Here is a 20,708-nt window from a genome sequence, read left to right as displayed (position 1 = left end):
TGGATATAGCATGGCAATAGACAGATATCCATAATATTTACTAGAATTACTTAATATTACTTAATATTAACCATAACTACTTAATATTGAACACAATAATTCTGTTGCATGTGGACTACACCAAATGTGCATGAGAACAGGAATAATTTTTTGAAGTAATCAGGTTAGTACATTTATAGAAATAAATGAGTAAATCCATAAATAGGGTATTAGCCCCTGATTTGCATTATGTGAAGCAATAGTTTCACCCACTAGAGGGTGCTGTGTCACAGAATAACTGTCTTCTGTTCTCAACGAGAAAGACTGCTATGAAGTAACTACTTAGCTTCCATTTCCTCTTCGGAGACGCTTTCGGAATCTAGAGCTTTTTGTGGGATCTTTAGCTTCACTTCCTCTCCAATGCACTGGTACGTTTGTTAGCATATATAGACACACACAAAGAGCGGAAAACAAGTGTAGCAACTGAAAGGTATTTTATAACAATTTACGCTGTAATAATGAGCACGCCCAGTTATGGAGATTGTGCAAATGTGCAGACAGAACTGCCCCACACACACACACACACACACACCCTTAACAGTTGTCATATTTGTTTATTAATTAAAAAAAATCTAGAAACTCTTTAAAACCTTTTTAAAAAATTAAAGAAATTACATTTTATATTAAAATATTAAAAATGGAAGTACATTGGTTTTCTTAACATACATTGCAAGTAAGTAATATTTCCATTTATAAAGAAATAAGCAAATAAAGCACAAAAACCTATGTGCCATACTAACAAATAGGTGCTGCTCTGTGTAAAAATGAGACTTCAGCATTCCCAGAATCACTAAAGCTTCTACAGCTTGGATGTCTTATTAACATGGGAGTGCCATTATCTGGTTTTGCAGACCGTACGTACGTACGTGTGTGTCTCTACAGTAGTCTTAGACACCTTGCACAGTCACCATCATCTTCCGTCTCATCGTCCAGATCCTTAAGAGTGGTCTTCCATCTCCTCTCCGGAGACACTGTCGGTATCTAGATCTTTCTCTGTGATCTTTAGAGTCACATCCTCCTCCAGTGCACTGGTACATTAGTTAGCATGTGCGTGCACACACACACACACACACACACACACACACACACACAAACAAACAAACAAACAAACAAAAAAAACAGCATGTAAGCATGTGGATTTTTTTTTTTTATACACACACACACACACACACACACACACACACACACAGTCAGCAGTGTAACTAGGAACTTCTGGACCTCATGCAAAAATAATGAATATGTAATTAATTTCAATAATGAATATACAATGAATTCTTTACTTGTTTTTCTCTCTCGATTAAGTGAGTGCTCTTAAGGCATGTCATGTGAGCAAAATCATCTACGATAGATTTTAAGTGCAAATTAAGTGCAAATTCCTGTCTCTAGCACTTTCACTGGACAGAAGTAGTCTTCTGAAGTAAGAGAAATGGGAGACTTCAGGAGAGGCTTCAGATGTGTCCAGAAGGAAATCTGCTTAATTCATTCAATCATCATCACCTTGCATTTTTCTTATTGCTTTTGAGATCTGTTTTTGTGCATGAATTTACTAGCATTGTCACAGCTCCCTCCAGCACACCACAGATTTTCCCAAGAACCATTACTATGCGACAAGTATATTTTGATCAAATACATAGTTTGATATGTTTTATTGGAATTACTTTCATATTTTAGGATTTCAGAGTTATAATTCATGAATATATCTTGTTTGGAGGAGACACATCATGAATAAGTAGGGCATTACTGAACGTCAGGGTGTGTAAAGCAGTGTGTATACAATGGTTGCCAAAGGGTGTTGTTACATTAACGGATGTCTTTGTAAATTATAGATGTGTAGAGTAAAGCCCTACAGAAATGGACTGGAGCTGTAGGGGTGTGTAGGGGTGCTGGCCCTGACATACACTCCCTCACACAAACAACAACAACAACAAGACAAACTAACAGAATTCAGTCATAACATTAAAAAAAACAAACCCCAACAGAAAAACTGTACCATTTATCTGTATTTACTTAACAGTCAGGTGTTTAAACACTGACAAGGAAGACCTCAGAAATCTCCACAGCCCTTATAACAGGACAGATGCCTCCACCATTTCATGTTTTCAGGTGTTTGAGTAAAACCAACCAAATCACCAAGCCCACACCAAAACCAAGTAACTCTCCACCAATCACAGAGGCCCATGGTCTGGGCAGCCAATAAGAGTTGTGTCAAAGAAATCTGGTTGCAGAGACTGAAAAGCTAGAAATGCAGCTCATTGTCAGGTAGTGTTTCAGTCCCATTAACATGCCTGTGCATCTGTGTAAGTGTTAAGGCTGTTAACATATGAACAGTAGCAGGTAACAGTGCGCTTGGTCCTAATAGCTGGAAGTAGATAACATGTTATGTCTGATATTCCACAAGACAGGTGTGTCCAGGTAACCACACGTTTAATACATTTATTTCTTAGATGTTTGCAATAACCATCCTGTGTGTTTTAATGAAACGACATTCATTGCATCGGCCCCATATTGATATTTTATATATTTTAATCAATATCTTGTTTTGTCAACTCCTCATGCACACTCAGAACCCATGTTTAATACTGTGTTGTTGAAAGCATGAAGCTTTGAATGAGGCCAAGGAACTTTGGCTATAACACTGGGCCGGGATTTAAGTAACTGGCTCTCCATTTAAAATCCTTTTTTATATAGAACTAGGTTTGGGATATTGTGCTCAGTAATTAGATATGTTAAGGTCTATCTTGGGAGAGATTAGTAGGTTTAAGATGTCTCTGACCCCCAGTAAGTGGTCCAAAAACCTTAGTGGTAAGCATTTTTATCGACAAACTACATGTTGCTAATTACCTCAGTCATTTCAAAACAGCTAAACATAAAGCTGTATAATTTGACATATGTATAAGTTTGTGTAGTGTTAATTCCCTGTTTAGGTGATGCAAGAAGGCACTTGGTAGAGGTCCAGTCAATAAAGCATGAACTGGCGGGCATACCAAGATAAAACAGAATTAAAACAGAAATTACTGGGCTCATCAACTTTAAACCCCATTAATGTACCAGTAAAAATGATATCTTAAGAGACAGGACTGGTATTTTAAAAAATCTCTCTCAAAAAATCTCATAGAATTGATTAACAGTATCTTCAGGTTTTACAAAGATTAGTTTTTTACTTGACTCGCAAAACAGGAAGCAGCTGTTTTTTTCAGCACTTCAAGAGGAGGGTGTGAGTATTGTCAGCAGAAAAGCCAAGCTGTTGCACCATCAAATCTAGACACGCCCTCTTCCAAAGGTCCAGCTCCACCCCCAGAGGCCCTGCCCAGCGCCCCCCATCTCACCATACACTTGGCTGCTTCCACTCAGTATCTCGCAGCACTACCTCCGTGCTGTTGCGATCTTGTCGGCAGTAGCGCACTGTGATGAAGATGATCAGGATGAAGATAACAAGAATGATGGCTCCACCCACGGCTGCAGCCAGGATCTCTATCTCAGAAAGTTTTACTAAGGAAGAGAGAGAGAGGAAAGGCAAAGTAAATGTGAGGGCCTCCTGGGTAATCTGCCAGGTTGAAGGAACACTGAAATGATGTCCCTCCCCTCCAACCCACCAGAACCACTGGCAGCCCCTACACCTCCAGCTACACAATTGAGGTTCACAATAAAATCACAATCAGGATCAATAAAAAATGAGGTCAGTCGGATTGATGTGCAGCTGGGCAGACTCCATTGCTCCAGTGAAAACCACTTCCTTCTCTGATTTCCCTACCTCAAGGACAGGAACATCTAATCTATCAGAGTGCCAGGCAACCAAGAGACCAACTGTTTACACACTTAACCTTCTCATACACCATATCTGTCCTGGAAGAAGTAACAGGGACACCATGAGACAAAAATAATCACTAGTCTACACAAGGATGACCCAGCCAAGGAGAGAAAACCTGAGCTATAATGCTAGCAAGACAAGGGATGCATCTTATTGGCTGGTCAGGCAGCTGGTCTCACCTGACTGGATGACCTGGAGGACAGTCTCGCCGGAGTAGCCCTGGATGTCGGGCGGGTTCTGCACCTTGCAGCTGAAGGTACCATTGAAAGCGAACTGCACGCCATGCAGGGTAATGGAGGCGTCGTTCTTCTGGACATCCCCCGTCCATACGACATGATCCTTGAACCGTCCATCGGTAGGGAGGTAGGGCATCTCTTGGTAGTAGAAGATCTACATGAGGATGCAGGCATGCACGCAAGCAAACACACGTGCATACAGGCAAGCACACACAAACGCATGCAGGTATGCACACGCATTCACACAAGCATGTAAATACAGTAGAAAACGAGATTGTATGAGTGACAGAAGAAAGGATGAGGGGAAGTAGTAACAAGCAAACAAGAGATGGAGAAACAACAAACAGATCAGTTAAAGTTGAAAATACAATGGCTGCAAATTGTTGCCACAACTGTCTCTTTAAACAAGGTCTGTGTATTTTATGAACACAGTTATGTAATAACTGAAGACTCTAGAGGAGGAGCTTGTCTTAAGCTCCAACCCTGGCTACCTGCGCTCATATAGGCCACACCCACTTTCCTCACAGTGCACTGACCTACAGATCATTTCATTTTGTTTGTTCTTTATCTTCTATACTGTCTTTTCATCTGTCTGACATGTTACAAATTATTTATCTGGCCTTTACATGTTATAAATATATGGAACATAGGTGGCAGTCCCAATTGACAGAAACACCCAGAGGAAGGAATACGAAAAGATGGAAAAGTTCCAAGAAATGAAAAAAGAAAGACACAATGTGAAAGGTTAACACAAAGGCTGTCTCCGTGGTGAAAGGGGTACTTGGGGCTGTGACCCCTAAGATCAAGGAGAGACTCCAACAAATCCCAGGAATGACATCAACAATCAGTACAAGGAAAAATAAAAATATTCCTCCACATCCTCAGTACTGCCCCACACCCTCAGTACTGAACGTCGCACCTTCAGTAGTCCCCCACACCCTCAGTACTGCACCACACCCTAAATACTGCACCACACCCTCAGTAATCCCCCCACACCCTCAATCTCCCATGCCTGTGGTAGAAGGCCCTGTCTATCTAGCCATCCATCCATCCATACATACATCCATCCATCCATCCATATCTGTTCCTACAGTACACTGCAGTTTTTCACCTGGTATGCGAGAGAGTATATGTAGTGGATGATACCAAGACGATCACTACTGTGACCATCGCTAAGACTAACCAGCTAATATATGCCACAGCAATAGTGACAGTTGAGATGCTTGGCTACAAGATGATCATCAAAGAGCAGTATCATCTGTGGGGAAGGAGGTTGGGCAACATGGATAGAAGTCAGCCAGCTATAGGAACAGCAGAAAGGCGTGATGGAGTTACCTGAGAAGCATAAGCTGTCCATACCTGAGGCCTTGGAGACTGCCAAGAAAAGAATAACAGCTCTGGCTGACCACCTGAAGAGGTACACATGAAAAGTAGAAGCCAGGAGAATAAACAGGAGGCTCTCCCACGTGCCATTCAAAGTGTACATGAGAACAGGCCCACCAAAGCTGGAGACTGAACAATACTGGAAAAGCATATGGGGAAAAATTGGCATCACACAACAATGCCCAGTGGTTACTGAAATAACAAGGGCTGAAAGAAGAGCTAGAAAACATGTGGACTTCAGCATATCCCAGGAACAACATCTGAGATCTCTATCCAGAAGAGTACAGTACTGGGAACAGCTACGGTGCTACTCAAGTTCCCGGGCCTCTGGTAGAGGAAAAAGACTGCCTGGGGTGTGGGGATGGATGGATGGATGGATGGATGGATAGATGGATTCTTAGTATTAATGTCTAATATGAATTTTCTAAGCCTAACCCTAAATTTCAAACTCACTAACCAAAAAGAAAATGTCTTTACCCTTTTAACTTTAAGCTTTTTAAAGTAAGCTTTTGTAAACACTTTACCTCGTACAAACATAAATATGAAACTTATATACAACCACATACAGCCACCCACCCTCACTCACTCACCGTTTCCTCTGTGGTCTGGCCATAGGGTCTGAAGTTCCAGGTAACAGATAACCTTTTGGAATGTGGCTGGCTGGACCTGAAGGTGCAGTGGAGCTCAACCTCAGTGCCGTTCACCACCTTCAACTCCTTTGGTGCGGAGATCTCCACTGCTGCCACACGGTACACACCTGGGTCACCATAGATACAAGCTGCTGAGGAGGTGTGCATGTGTGATGTTGCAGAAAGGAATGCACACATGTCCCCTCCCATTGTTCACGTTTCACACAGTTTAAAAAAAAAGGAATAGGAATATACTCTTGCCAACACACACACACGCGCACGCACGCTTATAGTTCACATGAGAACACACACACACACTTGCATATATAGTTGTTGGCTGATGTAATTATGTGTGCGTGTGTGTGAGCGCAAGAGAGTGAGAGAACACACTGTTTACATTTCTTCAGTATAAGCAAGAAGGCTAAATGCATTGTGCTGTGGCTTTCATCAACTCCTCTCTTCTCTTCTCCTCTAGTACTACTGACACATACAGCTGCTGCTCCCCTAACACACTTGGACATTAACACCATAGCACATGGTCACAGCTCCCCATAGATCCGCACCAAGACCAACAAAGCACGAGTGTTTGTACCAGCACTGACAGCATGGTTGGCAGGTTGGGCACAGTGCCCCCACCCCCACCTCTGCCACCAGCCCAGAGCTGAGCACTCCGGCTACGCTGCCTAGAGACATTGTGTACAAGGTGACAGCTTCCAGGCAAAAGGCCATAGCTCTTACTAACTACACAGGCTGCTGACTGCCAACTCCATAAACTCTGTGTTACGGGGCTGAAAGGCTTGGATTCAAAACAGCCACCTGGAAGCTGGCCGCTTGATCAGGATGCTGACAGCACACAATGATAGTAAAATTATCACTTATTAGACGGCTCATTCGTCTTACTCCAAGCAACATCACGGAGCACCTTGGCTCCTGGTAGTTATGTGTGTCTGTGGACATATAATCCGGTAGGGATATGGGTATGGGTATGAATAGGGATAAGGATAGAGAAAGTGTTAGCCAGATAAAGAGGGGAAATCCTACCTGTCCCATGTGTATGGGAATTTTACCAGCTTCCAAGATTCAGACACTCTGTTGTCTTCTGTGTTGAGAGGAACTGAGGACACACAACTCTTAAAAGGGAATTTGGACCCGTCGAGGGTCCCAGGCATCTGAGGAGGGGCTAGGATACCTCTCCAAAGGCCTGTATGCTGAAGGAGATATGTTCCCCTCACGCTGCACCCATCCTGACAATGCAAAGCGCCTACAGGGAAGTTGCGCACTTGTTTTTGAAATGCACCTGCAGACACAAACTGCTTCTTGCCCATGCCCTAACGGTAGCGACACACCTGTCCGACTCCCTCTGACACTTCTCGTTCAGGTGGTTTTTTTTTTGGTTTTTTTTTAAACGTTTCCTAACCGCCATTATCTCCAATGGCATTGTCTAAATCTTATAAGAAACAGTTTCTGTCCCACATTTTCCACACAAATCGTTTTGTGATTTTGACAATCCAGGGTTACAGTGTTTGAAACTTAGTGACAACCACAAGCCCAACAGTGCTCAAAATCATAAACATTTACCATGAATGCTCTGTGCTCTGGGCAAGTCCTACCATCACTAGCGATGCCGAAAGAACACCTTGCCCCAGCCATCAGTGAAATCAGTGTTGTTTAACCCTCCAGCCAGAAAGTGTGGCATAACCTTAGCAGCCATATTCCAGATGTACCTGAATGCACGTTTGAAGCCCGCCCAAGATTCTGACCACGGCTCATGTGTATGTGATTCACTAGAAAAACAAATCCATTGCCTAAAAAGGAAGCGATCCATCCCACAGCAGTGGTTCTGTGAAGAGTGGAAGACTCCATGTCAGCACATACATATTTCAAATAATCAAATGGCTGGAATTCGTGACATGTCCATGTGCTGTTGTATACTAAGCTGGCTACTAACCAGAAAGAAAAGAGGTGAACTTTCTTCAAAAAGATACCATTCACACACAACCGCATGCATGCACACGCACACAGCTGCGATATAAATGTTTATGATGCATTAACATGAGCAGAAAAAAAAAAAGATCTAGATTGCTGATTTCTGTGTTGACACACTACATGTATACACACACTAAGTGGTTTACTTTTAGAACAATGTACAAATACAGACGCAGAGAGAGAGAGAGAGAGAGAGAGAGAGAGAGAGAGAGAGAGAGAGAGAGAGAGAGAGAGAGAGAGAGAGAGAGAGAGAGAGAGAGAGAGAGAGAGAGAGAGAGAGAGAGAGAGAGAGCCGACAGAATGATTGACATCCCTGGCTACTCCCTGCAAGTCTTTCATCTTTGCACGACTGCATATATTACAAAAAACAAAACTTATTGTTTTCCGCTCGGGTGGTACATGAAAGAGTTCGGTTTGCTGGCGGCCCACGAGCATCTCGGTAATATCTGGTCAAGGTTGGTATGGTCTTCAGAAACTAAACACTGATAAAACGCTAGAGGGTAACTGACAAACCCACGGCAAGAATCACACCGTCAGAGCGATACAGCACAATGCACCATTATTCCTCTGCTATTTGGGGTTCTTCAGAATTTTAGAAGAAAAAAAAATCCAGGATTCAAACTAACGTATAACCTTTAACTGCCTATAACCTTTAACACCGTGCATGATGACAGCAATCCCAAATTTATGCAGGTGCAGACTATTGGTGCTCAGATTTGCAAACCCTGACCAGGGAGTTCGTGGTTCTCACCTTTGTGCGGAACCAACCTATGAAACGATAGTTTCCACGCGCAACAGTCTTCGTTTTGTCTATTCTTATGCTTTTCGTCTGCAGATGTTCAACGTCTGTTTTACCACGGCAGACAGAAAGACACATGTGACTAAATGTCACGCAGACAGCTGTTCTGTGTACACAGCCCCCCCCCCCCAAAAAAAACGAATTTCGCTACAGGACACACGCGTGCAGCTACTTCAACAAAGTCATAATTTACAACCTTTTTACAGTCCTTAAACAAATTTCATCATACTAGAACAGGTAGCATACGACTATTATCATAATGCGCCTTCTTGAATGTACTTAAATTCTTGACATTTTTCTCCAATTCAAGCTGACAAACAGGAAGTTGGAAGGGAAAAGTTGGTGGGCTCCATGTTGCGACTCACCTGGTGTGACCAGCAAACCTAGAACATTGAACAGGTACATCCATATTCCACACATGACAAATCAGGGGCGAGGCCGTCAAAATGAAGCTTTTTCGAAGCAATGAGTAATGAGTGTTGTTCGCTTTCCGCTCGTTTAGATCAGGAGACTCCAAACGGTGCCAGAACGACAAACTGCATTGAGATGACGTAGAAGCAAATCTGAGGTTCTTCCAAAATGCGAAGAGGTGGGGTCAAACAACGTACTACAGAAATCCTACAGATATATCCCGGAATTACCAGCAAAGTGCGAAGAGATGGGGTCAAAGAGGGCATTACAGAAATCAAACAGATATGGTCCGGGATCCGTCCTGGGGATCTCCTAGGATATACTGTAGTAGCCTGTTAGATTGTGTGACCCTGATTAATTTCGGGTCCGGAAATAACAACATCATGCACCTATGAAAAGCATCCACATACAAATCCAAAAAACCGATGTCCATACTTCACCGGCCGCATGAAAAAATAAAAAAGTGGAATCAAAACTGTGACTATTTGCGCTACCCTAGAATTATAATAAATCTAACAAAAACAGAAAATGCCTCCAAGTAAAAAACTGGTGTATTCTACATAGGAATTAAAAGCATACTATAAGAAATCTATCTATAACTCACAGTCAGTTTAACTCGCACAGGTGACAAATCACAAAAAAAGTGGAACTTCTGCCTACATTTCTTTGCTGCCATCTAGTGTTTGTATATCTTCACAACCTAATGTGCCTCATTCTCCGATCCAAGTAGGTTAATCACATCATTTAGGAATCGCTCTCGCGCACAACTTTCATGACGTAAAAGTAAAAGCCCTTACTGGCGAGATGTTCATAATGCACTCTGGCATTATTATTATTATTATCTATTATTTCCCTACTATTAGGTTATTAGTAAAGGGTAATAGGACGACACCTTTTTTACAGACTTCCAAACTCCGCATCTTAACCAAGGCAGGATTGATTACGCTACAGAACTACTGACTGATGTTTAATGTTATTGTGTAATAGTTCCGTTTTTGAGATACATTAAATGAAAAGAGTCGGGACGGGTTTCGATGGGAAGTGTACAACGAGTGAAGCGGAAGTGTGTTCTGGAAAGGAAAGCGATAGCGGTTATAACGGGATAACGGGAGGTGGAGTATAAGCAGTCGGTCCCGCTTATTTGAACGTTGGTTGTCAATTACTCAAACCGAGTCAAATATCCGCTTTAAGTGAAACGTCCTGTGGTACCGAGGAAGGAATAAACTCGCTTCCTTTCCCAACGAAAGTCGTGCGGCGAAAGACGGACGGGTGAGTAGGTGGGAGCGACATCCGCGCGGACGCACAGCATCCTCCGTCGGCCCGTTATAGCGCTCGAGCGTCTGACGCCCGCAGAAGCGAAGACATTAGCAGGTACCTCGCGCGCTAGCTGCCAGTGGACGGGATGCGCAAATGATTTTGTTTGTGGATCTTGTCCCTGTGCTAGCTATATGCATGCTTGCAAGTACTGAAAGCCATTTTGATAAGCCTGTAAGGGCAACATCTTAGCACGGTAGCATATGTAGCTAGTTAACATAAATCGATAACAAGAACGACTGAGTCTAGTCCTTTGGAGGTAGTGGGAGCTAATAACATTAGAATCTCTGTTTGAGAGCACAAGCATGTTCCAGCTCTGTCCAGCGCAAAACAATTGCACTTCGTGTATTTAGAGTTTGGACAGGAGAAAGGTTAAAGCCAGGGCCTTTCTGGGTGCATCGCTGAAACGAGCGGACAGGGCTGACCACAACAGGAGAGGAACTGGGGACCCAAACTGATAAGAAAACCACTATCAGAAAAGTGAAAGCATGAAAGTGAAGCATGATTTATCAGGTTTTCACTCGTGAGGGAAAAAAGTAGAATTGTTCAGTAAACTACTGTTCTTTTTAATAATATTTGGAATTTAAATCTCAGCTTCAAAAAGCAGAATATTTATGGTTTTGTGTGATTTGGAATATTATATTTATAATATCGATTTATAATATCGATGACGTGTCTCCTGGTTGTGTAAATATTTGCTCTTTATTGGAGGATGAGTGAAGAGGAGAACCCTGCTGCTGAACCAGCTCCCGTACAAGACGTTCAGGGTGATGGGCGCTGGATGTCACAGGTGTGTGTGTGTGTGTGTGTGTGTGTGTGTGTGTGTGTGTGTGTGTGTGTGTGTGTGTGTGTGTGCGCGCGCGTCATTAATGCATAAATCTGTTTATTGCATTGTCACTATCAGTTCCATTTATTCCACACAAAAGGTCAGATTGCCTTATGTTATTATGCTATTTGAATGGACATGATGATTATGTTGATGATGTGTGTGTGTGTGTGTGTGTGTGTGTGTGCGCAGCATAACCGCTTTGTGCAGGAGTGTAAGGATGCTGAACCTGAGGTGTTGTTTGTTGGAGACTCCATGATTCAGCTGATGCAGCAGCGGGAGGTGCGTGTTTCAGGAGCTACAGTTCCTCAGGGTTGATCTACAGTTCCTCAGGGTTGATCTACAGTTCCTCAGGGTTTTTATGATGACCAGAATATTCACCTCACATTATATTACATTATAATCACATCTGATAATGAAGTCTCATTATGGCCCATTTAACATCACACACAAAAAACACAATATGGATTGCTTTACTGTGTAATGGAATTTTGTGTGCCAGAATAGGCTATTGCTACAGAACTGCACGGTAACTGAAAAGAGTCTCGAACTTGGCAGGTTCAACGACAACATGCTGTTTTAGTTAATGGATGTGGTGGATTAATGGTAATTACCTGTTGTCTGATTGGTAGCTGTCTCCAGGTAGGTGGGATCTTGTTAACAGTTTTCATTTTGATTGGTTGGTTGTGGCAGGTGTGGCGGGAGCTGTTCTCTCCACTCCATGCATTGAACTTTGGGATTGGAGGAGACACAACCTGCAGTGTCCTGTGGAGGCTGCAAAACGGAGAGCTGGAGAACATCAGACCACGGGTGATTATGCTATAGCACAAACACACACACTCTCTCTCGCTCACTTACTCGCTCACACACACCCAGAGATCCAGCAAACAGCCACAATTCTGAGGGAGTGTGACTGCTTTCTCTGGGATCCCCTTAGGTGGTGGTGCTGTGGGTAGGAACCAATAATCATGAGCACACTGCAGAACAGGTTGCTGGGGGAATACTAGCCATTGTGCGCCTGCTACACACACACCTCCCCAAGGCAAAGATCATCGTTCTGGTAAGAAAAGGTTATGTGCATGTATGGAAGACAGAGAAAGTGCACATATGGTTGTGTTACTGATCAGCTTAATACTGGTTGGTGCTGATTCTTGTCACTTAGGGTCTGCTGCCAAGGGGGGAGTTTCCTAACCCACTGAGGGATAAAAATTTGGCAGTGAACAATTTTCTTCGTGCCTCTCTCCCTCGAGTGGGACCCGTGCAGTTCCTGGACGTGAGCGGCGGCTTCGTGCACTCTGACGGCACCATTTCCTGCCGAGACATGTTCGACTTCTTGCACCTCACAGCCAGCGCCTACAGCAAAATAGCCACACCCCTCCACGAGTTGCTGCTCCAGTTACTGGAGGAGACCCCTCAAGAGAGGCGGGCCTCTCTCGTCTAATGGGAGCGGATTAAATGGGGCAAATGTCAGTCTTTGGAGAGGCACGGTTTAAGGGTTTATATACTGTATGGGTAGTGTTGAACAAATAAGACCAGAGAGAGCTAGAGAAAGAAATATCACATACAGAGAGGGACAGGGAAGGCAGTTAATTTTAAAAGTGGGAGGAAAAAAACCCCACAAATAAATCATTTCTCCAACTCAAGAATCGCTGCACAAGGCAAGCAATTTCTGCATGGTGCCCCAAAAGTAATCAGACAACAAGAGTTCAAAGTGTTTGTGTGAAGGAATGTGTGCATGTTTATGAGTGTATCTGTATTTGTGAGGACCTCCATATCAAGAATGTTCTCTAAAGGATAGCAAAATGTGGAAAAAAGTGGGTCCTTTTGTTGTTTTTTTTATTGTGTTTACATATTTCATGTTTTTATTTTAAAACCATTTATTTTACCCTTGTGTGCTTAAGGTTTTGGGGTTATTCTGGTAAAATGTTACTTGAGTAAATGTAAGTCTTCACAAATATAGTACACTACTGTGTGTGTGAGTGCGCGTAAACCATATGTAAACCATACCATAAGTCAAGACAGTGCTCTGCCCTGTACATTAGCTGTTGAGTGCTTTAATGTAGCATCAATACTGCCAGTTTCTATGTGCCTTCACACACTCAGACGCAAAGAGACGTGCTTGTTTGGAGTAACCCACAAGCACACTTCTGGAAAGATCTATATTCTCATCCACACGGTAGTGTTAGTATATAGTGAAGACTCTTTTCACTGTATGTCTATTGAGGTAATTGTGAGTTCCAGTTACAGTTCTCTCACTCTCTCTCTCTCTCTCTCTCTCTCTCTCTCAATCTCTTTCTCTCGCTCTCTCACATGATTTCATTTCCCTCTCTGTTCATCCAGTAGCTGGACACAGGCCCTCTGAGCCTCACCCCACTCATGATTTTATTGGTCATAGAGTTCAGTCATTTCTCCACCTCTTTTCCCTGTTGACCTTTGACCTGTGTTCAAATCTGTTTTAACAGTGGGAGATACCCAGCACAACAGAACTGCAAAGACCACACCGTCAGCTAACATCACACTGTGTGGGTGTGGGTGTCTGTGTGGGAGAGAGAGACCATCAAAGACAAAGCAATGTTAAAGCTGTGTATTCATATTGCTAAGTATGGGAATGTAATATGGAGTGTGAGCGTGTAATCATATTTGAACTGAATTGTGTATGAGTGTCTATAGAACCTCCATGTCTGTATATACATATATAAAGGGTCTGTGTAAAAATGAATTGTGTAGTTGATGATATACTAACTGCAAATGCTTGTGTTCGAGTTTGTCTGTGTGCGGATGTTGGTGTGAGTGTGTATGTGTGGCTGTGGGTGTATGTGTTCATGTTGGTCACTGAGCATGCATTGCCACACACGAAAGACCTAAAGATTCCACTAATGTAACAGGATCTCCTCATGTCTGTAGTCATAGGGATGATCATGTCTGTAGTCATGGAGTCTCCTTTTCATGTCTCTGCTGCTCAGCAACCATGAGACCCTTGTATTCACTTTTATACTATCCATGGTATCATATACCCAAGTGGCACATGACTGCAGGATGGAGGAAAAAAAGCAATGTAAGGACATAATATTACAACAATAATATGTCTCCAGAAGATGGCAACATTTCTACCCTAGAAAAAACATTTCTCGTGTACCCCATTGCCTGTCACACTCAAGGTCATCAGTGTTCACCAGTGGTTACCTGGCTAGGGTGTTTTTGGTGCTTTTGCAGAATAAACACTAGCACTGTGGTCTGGCAGGGTCACCCAGCCAACGATTTGACTGGAAACCCTTGAATTAAAGCTGTACAATGTGTAGAACCTCTTATGATGGTACAAAACAAATGAACTTTTTCTTAACCCTGTAAACATCTCAGGGCGTGTAAAGATGCAGTCACACTCCAACAGGCCAGTTCTGGACAGTTCTCTTCAGCTGGGCCCACATGACCCCAGCAGCACATGCCTTGCTCGCAACAATCTCCAGGTTTGCTTTGGTATCCCAACTTTACTCGTCCCCTGCAGATTCCAGTCCAGTGCCTGCCAGCTGACATTGTCAAATAGATTTCCTAGACTGCGTCCAGTTCATCGCCTTGCTCTCCATGCCCTGGCTCATGCCGTTTTGGTTTGTTCTCATGCATTTGAGATCAACTCAGGCTACCTGATGTTCAGGACGTGGCATGGGCATACATGCTGATGAATTTCTAGAACATGTTCATCAACAGATGCCTACCACTTGTACAAACAAATTATAGCATTGTATTTTACAGAATTACATAATGTCATGAAAAGAAGAAGAAAGTTATAGTAGATTAGGGTAAGGTCGTTTTGCCATGAATTTGGATACTTTTTAAGTATCAAACATATACATAATCTACTCTATTTTAAGTGGCAGTGTTCATCTCTTTTTCTACAGCTGTAGGAGTGTTAGGGAGTAAGTGCATCTATTTTCTAGTGACTCCGCGCAAAGTTCTAGACTAGCCCACGTAAAACAGAATATGATTACATGATTATAACTCTGAAGACACGCGCCGGCAGAGCACGTTAAGTACTGTGATGTGGACTGCAACATTTACCAGGGGTTTCCAATCTAAATAGTCGGTCTACATTTCTGTTGCTTTAAATTTCCTAACACACCTGAGCTCTCGGAGGAACGCTGAGAGCCGCTGACAAGGCCAACGTACCGCAATCGCATGGCAGCTGCTGTTCACGTAGCGTAAGGAGGCTAAAGCCCTCAGTTCATTCATTTCAATGCACCTTGTACCAGTGACCAGGTTTGATGTGATTTGATCAGAGATAACATTTGTTTCGTCGCCACAGCAACACGATGGGAAGAAAGTGCACTAACAACCATTAATCCCTTCCAGCGTGAAAATCCGCCGACCACGCGTTTTTCCCTTGATAACAGTATCAGCGGTGGTCTTATTAGCATAAGAAATGTAATTAATTTTAATGTCCAATGAAGTAAGTCCAGATAAAACCGAATAATTACTATTCCCAAATAATTAATACTAATCATTATATATATATATATATATATATATATATATATATATATATATATATATATATATATATATATATATTAATTAATTCGTTTCCACTTTAGACAAACGTCTACCTTGCGAAAAGAGGTTTTTGCGACCGTGCAATCATGTAGACCTTTTGCATACTACATGAGTACCGTTAGTTGTCTGTATAAATTTTGGGATAGGATTTCAATTTGATTACAGTTTAGAATAAAATAAGAATAAAATAAATATATATTCCGGTTTAATATTTAATATTCAGGTATAGTCATTCGTCTAGTATTTTTATTAGTGTACTGTTTGACATCTTTTCGAGAATGTTGTTTTTATAGACGTTCACGTGTCCCTTGATTACATTAAATTACACTGTTGTTGGGGGCAAGTTTTGTGACACGTTGTGAAACAGCTGACATAACATCACAAACAGTATTACAATAACGCTTTATTAACGACTTTTAGACAAAGATTAATAAGGTAGATATACATATGTTATTAGTCTTTGTCTTAAAGTTTGGCCTGAATCGCCCTCGCTCTGACACACATGGACTGGCGGGTTTCAGCCGGTACACGCATACCTCATATGAAACGTGTGAAATCCGCGTATCTTATCGTTGCTGATCGGCTGACATGCAGCGCGATTCGACGCGTCCGTTTGCACAGACAGCAGAGGAATGTCTGAGCTACTTGGTTCCTGAATACCTAAACGGTCAAACAGCTAGATTAAGCAGCGCCATCCAATCACTGTTACAAGAAAATAACCTTTATTGCGAAGTACTATGGTTCAGTAATGAAACGGATAAACGAGTTAGCAGCCTGGTCAGTCGTTTAGTCCAGTTTTAACACGTCTAAATAAAACTAGATCAGAAAATAGCAAATATATATAGAAATCATTCGAGTTATAGTTTCAAATTGAATAATAATTCTAATTGTGTGCCTTATTATTGTTTTGTTGTTTTCTGCTTTTTAAATAAACTGACTTGTGACCGCTTTGGAATCTCCACAAACTCAATAATAATAATAATAATAATAATAATAATAATAATAATAATAATAATAATAATAATATATTTAACTGTCTTTGGGTCCTTGAAAAGCACTATATATGCTATATAATATTATTATTATTATATACATTTTTATTTATTGTAAGTTGAGTGGCTAAGCAAGTGTATATAAAGAATTATAATTATTTATCATTATTTCTGTATATGTGTAGAGTTGTTTGTTATGACTAAAATCTGAAATAGTGTAGGTGTTTCAGAGTCACCAGATGCAGGGAGGGTTTTGGGGGTATGTGTGTGAATGTTTTCTATGCTGATTAGTTCATGGCAGATAGCTGATACCATTCTTTATAAAGTGCCAAACCTTTGAACTTCACCCTTCCATGTAGGAGGTCTGGAGTCCATCTTCTGACACTTACGCACATGTACACACAGCCTATATAAACCCTTCATACCTGAGGTTTAGTGTCAATCACCAGAACACCATCTCTCAGGTAAGAGTTGTGTGGAAGAGAGGAAAGAATGAAGGGGTGTAAGGGGTTGATCCTAAGGCTTTATTTTGTTTTAGGATTTTAATTGTATTTTCCAGGTCTGAATTTCTCCTATTATCACATCAATATGGAATTTCTTTAATGTTTTTTTTTAATGCTGAAAAATGTGAATTAATTAATGTTAAATGTTAATTAGTGTTAATGTTAAAGAATTTAATTTCTTTAATGTTTTTTCCTCTGTTTGTAAATTCTAAGGATAAAAGTCAGAGTATAGCTTAACTCATAGAATGTTATTCTAAAACTAAGTTGTTGTTTTTTGTTTTGTTTTTTTCATTTGAAATCCTTCAACTGATTTTATTTAGGCATCATCTGTGTTTTGAAGACAGTTTAAAAAGTATTTTTGGTCTGAGGCCCAAATTCAGTGAGTGGCTGCTGGGCTGCTGTGCTCTGTGTTAATGATGTTCTCACAACTTTCCTAGACCTCAACCATGAAAGCCGTGGTTCTTGCCCTGACCCTCCTTCTGACTGTGGGTGAGTGAGTTGCTCCTGCCCCATTCCACAGAAATGTACAGGAATTTTTCTGTAAAATATTTTTTTTAAAGACTAAACTATAAGGATACTGCAGGATTGCACTTGTGGGCCTCTTGTCTTGTTCATGCCGGTACTAGCTGTAAACTTTACTCGCTGTAAACTTTACAAAACAATACAAAACGACCACCCACTTTTGGAGGCACCCAGGGCCTAGCCCCCTCTGAAGCATGGGTCTTTCCTGTGCCTTTCCCAGGTTGCCATGCCCGTTCCCTGCAGTCTGACACTCCCTCACAGCTGAAGCATTTCCAGGCAGCCTTTGTTGTCTACCTGAACCAGGTGAGGGAACAGGCTCTGAGGAGTCTCGTGCAGCTGGAAGGAAATGACTACGTGCAGTACAAGTAAGAGACACACCTAATGACACAAACATGAATACAACACTGTCTTTCAGTGATCAAATATGAATACCTGGTTGTTGTGTTTCTTGGTAACTGTCAATTATCAATTGGTGAATTGCACCAGCTGATCAGTTAACGTAATCACGTGGGAGATGTACCTGACCCTTCTGTTCCCCTCACCCTCCAGGCAGAAGTTGAAAGACAGCCTGGACCAGCTCCAGAAGTATGCTGACCAGGCCAGCTCCACCATGAATCCCATCGCCACGCAGGTCCTGGAGAGCACCAAGGGCCTGCATGAGTATGTCCTGTCTGAGCTGGAGGACCTGCGCTCCCAGCTGGAGCCTCACCACGCCCATCTGAAGCAGGTGGTCGAGAAACACCTGGACGAGTACCGCGCCACGCTGGGGCCCATCTTCAAGGACTACATGTCCGACAACCAGAAGGAGCTGCACACCCTGAAGGCCCGCATGCAGCCCGCGCTGGAAGAGCTCATTGAGAAGATGGAGGTCAACTTCGAGGAGACCAAGTCCAAAGTGCTGCCCCTGGTGGAGACCGTGCGTGCCAAGCTGACCAAGCAGCTGCAGGACCTCAGGAACCTGGCCTTGCCCATAGCTGAGGAGTACAAGGAGTACGTGCTGAAGAACGTGGAGGAGGCACGCAGCCAGCTGGCACCCCACACCACAGAGCTGCTGGGCCAGCTGGAACCCTACCTGGAGACCCTGAAGAGCAAACTGACAGAGGCCTATGAATCCACAGCCAAGGCCCTGAAGGCCTAAATGCCGACTATGACTAGGACTGACACCCACACACACTCACACACACATACATGGAAATAAGTCTCCATACCTGCATGGTTGCCGGACTGATGTGTGTCAGCTACAAAACTGTGCTTTGATGGTGTAAAATAACAATAAAAAAAAAAAAAAAAACCTAAGAAATGTTCAAGCCTTTCTTTCATGGTACTAAATTATGTCATATACCGTATCTGTGTTGTCGGTTTACAGATTTAGTGGGTAAAAGCATTAGACAGTTTACACAGTGAAACATTGGAGAGTGTGATAAGATGTTATGTTTGTTCAGACTACTGAACAATTCAGTGCTGTTAAATATTTACTGGACTGATCCATTTTGCCATTGGTAGGCTTCCAGTTACAGGCTTCTTAATAAACTGCTACATATACAAAAGCTTAATAATGTACATCATATGATCCTCAATTTACCTCCAACCTTATGTATTTCATATATGAAAAGGGGAGTCGATAATCCAGTGTAACATTTACTTTGTACTGTTTACAGGAAGAGCGAGTTGGTCAATTTACTAATGGCCAGTATTCAGGTACTACTGTTAAGAGACTGGCACATTAGCCACATTAATGTTTTATGGCATAAAGTATGAATGAAAACTGAATGTTTCCATTTATTTTGAGGCTAAGTGAGCTGGTTCATGCTGGCAACAGCAGATACTCAGTAAAAACCAGACTTCGCTTGACCAGTCGTAATGTACAATTTACAGTGTCGTACTGGATTGGAAAAGAAGTCGTTTCAACGCTTCACATCAAGCAGATTTTGAGAGCACAAAAATATTAACATAGAAATGCAAGCATTTTGAACGCGGGACGCACTGTTCATCAAGGACTCCGTTTTTGAGTTAAGGTAGGCCATGGTTATTCAAACCTGAAGCTCTTACTGCATTTGCTGTCAAGTGCGTTCCTTAGCTGCATGTCTCATCCCATCACTGCTTGTCTCTGGACATTCTTTAATAGTATTCCTCTGGCATTCTAACTAAACTATAAACCCACACAATACACTTACTTTTTTCTTTGCAAAGATTTAGTCATTGTCCTGTTTTACAGCTAATATTCTAGCAAATTTACACCAAACCGAAGGCATCTGTAGGCTCAAAGGTGCAGTCATTTGGAACACCATAAACTGGTGAACAGTATTTATGAAAGTGATTATTCATTTTACATTTTTTTCTACATGTCCCAGCTCACATGAGATGAAGATTCAAATTGCTTTGTAGCCCCTAAATTAGTCAGTTTATGCTCCATAGATCAGGCTCTTCAGATGGAGGAGGCCATGTTGAAAATGGAATTACAGAATCTGATCTGGGAGAATTTGGGTTATCTGAAACATTGGGTAATGTGAGACACTTAAACTCCAGTGCATTTCTTTGCTGCTCTAACAAAATCAACAAGACTTCTACTACAGGCTTAGTGTGGATATCATGTAATTGAAATTGCATGACGTCCTGCAACTGATGTCACAGAAAGGGGCAGGGCATATGCCAATCAGAAGCTCCCCTGAATGCCATGGTCAGTGACAGGATTCTGACAGGTTGAATGTTAAGGGT

General features: G+C 42.1%; 3 protein-coding genes across 3 annotated transcripts; 2 read left to right on the top strand and 1 right to left on the bottom strand.

The window, feature by feature from the left end:
• Positions 1–660: 660 nt before the first annotated feature.
• mpzl2b (myelin protein zero-like 2b) lies at positions 661–9,391 on the bottom strand. The gene is made up of 5 exons (XM_027028619.2): positions 9,246–9,391; positions 6,057–6,223; positions 4,027–4,237; positions 3,366–3,528; positions 661–1,067 (listed from the first exon to the last, which is right to left on the bottom strand). The coding sequence occupies exons 1-5, from the start codon at positions 9,298–9,300 to the stop codon at positions 977–979; spliced, it is 687 nt and encodes a 228-aa protein (XP_026884420.2). The 5' UTR covers positions 9,301–9,391; the 3' UTR covers positions 661–976.
• A 944-nt stretch (positions 9,392–10,335) lies between these two features.
• Positions 10,336–14,150, top strand: pafah1b2 (platelet-activating factor acetylhydrolase 1b, catalytic subunit 2). Its single transcript, XM_027028610.2, has 6 exons — positions 10,336–10,662; positions 11,317–11,395; positions 11,624–11,713; positions 12,125–12,241; positions 12,369–12,491; positions 12,594–14,150. The coding sequence occupies exons 2-6, from the start codon at positions 11,318–11,320 to the stop codon at positions 12,870–12,872; spliced, it is 687 nt and encodes a 228-aa protein (XP_026884411.2). The 5' UTR covers positions 10,336–10,662; position 11,317; the 3' UTR covers positions 12,873–14,150.
• A 3,767-nt stretch (positions 14,151–17,917) lies between these two features.
• apoa1a (apolipoprotein A-Ia) lies at positions 17,918–19,196 on the top strand. Its single transcript, XM_027028625.2, has 3 exons — positions 17,918–17,960; positions 18,214–18,358; positions 18,543–19,196. Exons 1-3 carry the CDS (start codon positions 17,918–17,920, stop codon positions 19,129–19,131), a joined length of 777 nt encoding a protein of 258 aa, XP_026884426.1. The 3' UTR covers positions 19,132–19,196.
• The last annotated feature ends 1,512 nt before the right edge of the window (positions 19,197–20,708 follow it).

The sequence above is a fragment of the Electrophorus electricus genome, chromosome 6 (genome assembly GCF_013358815.1).
Source record: "Electrophorus electricus isolate fEleEle1 chromosome 6, fEleEle1.pri, whole genome shotgun sequence".
Taxonomy (NCBI): domain Eukaryota; kingdom Metazoa; phylum Chordata; class Actinopteri; order Gymnotiformes; family Gymnotidae; genus Electrophorus; species Electrophorus electricus.
The sequence above is the reverse complement of the archived record's forward strand: the minus strand, read 5'-3'. Positions and strand labels throughout refer to the sequence as shown.

Excerpts from the sequence above, each read along its gene's own strand:
- mpzl2b (XM_027028619.2), bottom strand. The coding sequence starts at position 9,300 with ATGTGTGGAATATGGATGTACCTGTTCAATGTTCTAGGTTTGCTGGTC. Across the intron at positions 6,224-9,245 it reads AGGTTTGCTGGTCACACCAG|GTGTGTACCGTGTGGCAGCA; the intron begins GTGAGTCGCAAC and ends ATGGTGACCCAG. Across the intron at positions 4,238-6,056 it reads GCCAGACCACAGAGGAAACG|ATCTTCTACTACCAAGAGAT; the intron begins GTGAGTGAGTGA and ends ATCCTCATGTAG.
- pafah1b2 (XM_027028610.2), top strand. The coding sequence starts at position 11,318 with ATGAGTGAAGAGGAGAACCCTGCTGCTGAACCAGCTCCCGTACAAGAC. Across the intron at positions 11,714-12,124 it reads AGCTGATGCAGCAGCGGGAG|GTGTGGCGGGAGCTGTTCTC; the intron begins GTGCGTGTTTCA and ends TGGTTGTGGCAG. Across the intron at positions 12,242-12,368 it reads TGGAGAACATCAGACCACGG|GTGGTGGTGCTGTGGGTAGG; the intron begins GTGATTATGCTA and ends GGATCCCCTTAG.
- apoa1a (XM_027028625.2), top strand. The coding sequence starts at position 17,918 with ATGAAAGCCGTGGTTCTTGCCCTGACCCTCCTTCTGACTGTGG. Across the intron at positions 17,961-18,213 it reads GACCCTCCTTCTGACTGTGG|GTTGCCATGCCCGTTCCCTG; the intron begins GTGAGTGAGTTG and ends TGCCTTTCCCAG. Across the intron at positions 18,359-18,542 it reads AATGACTACGTGCAGTACAA|GCAGAAGTTGAAAGACAGCC; the intron begins GTAAGAGACACA and ends CTCACCCTCCAG.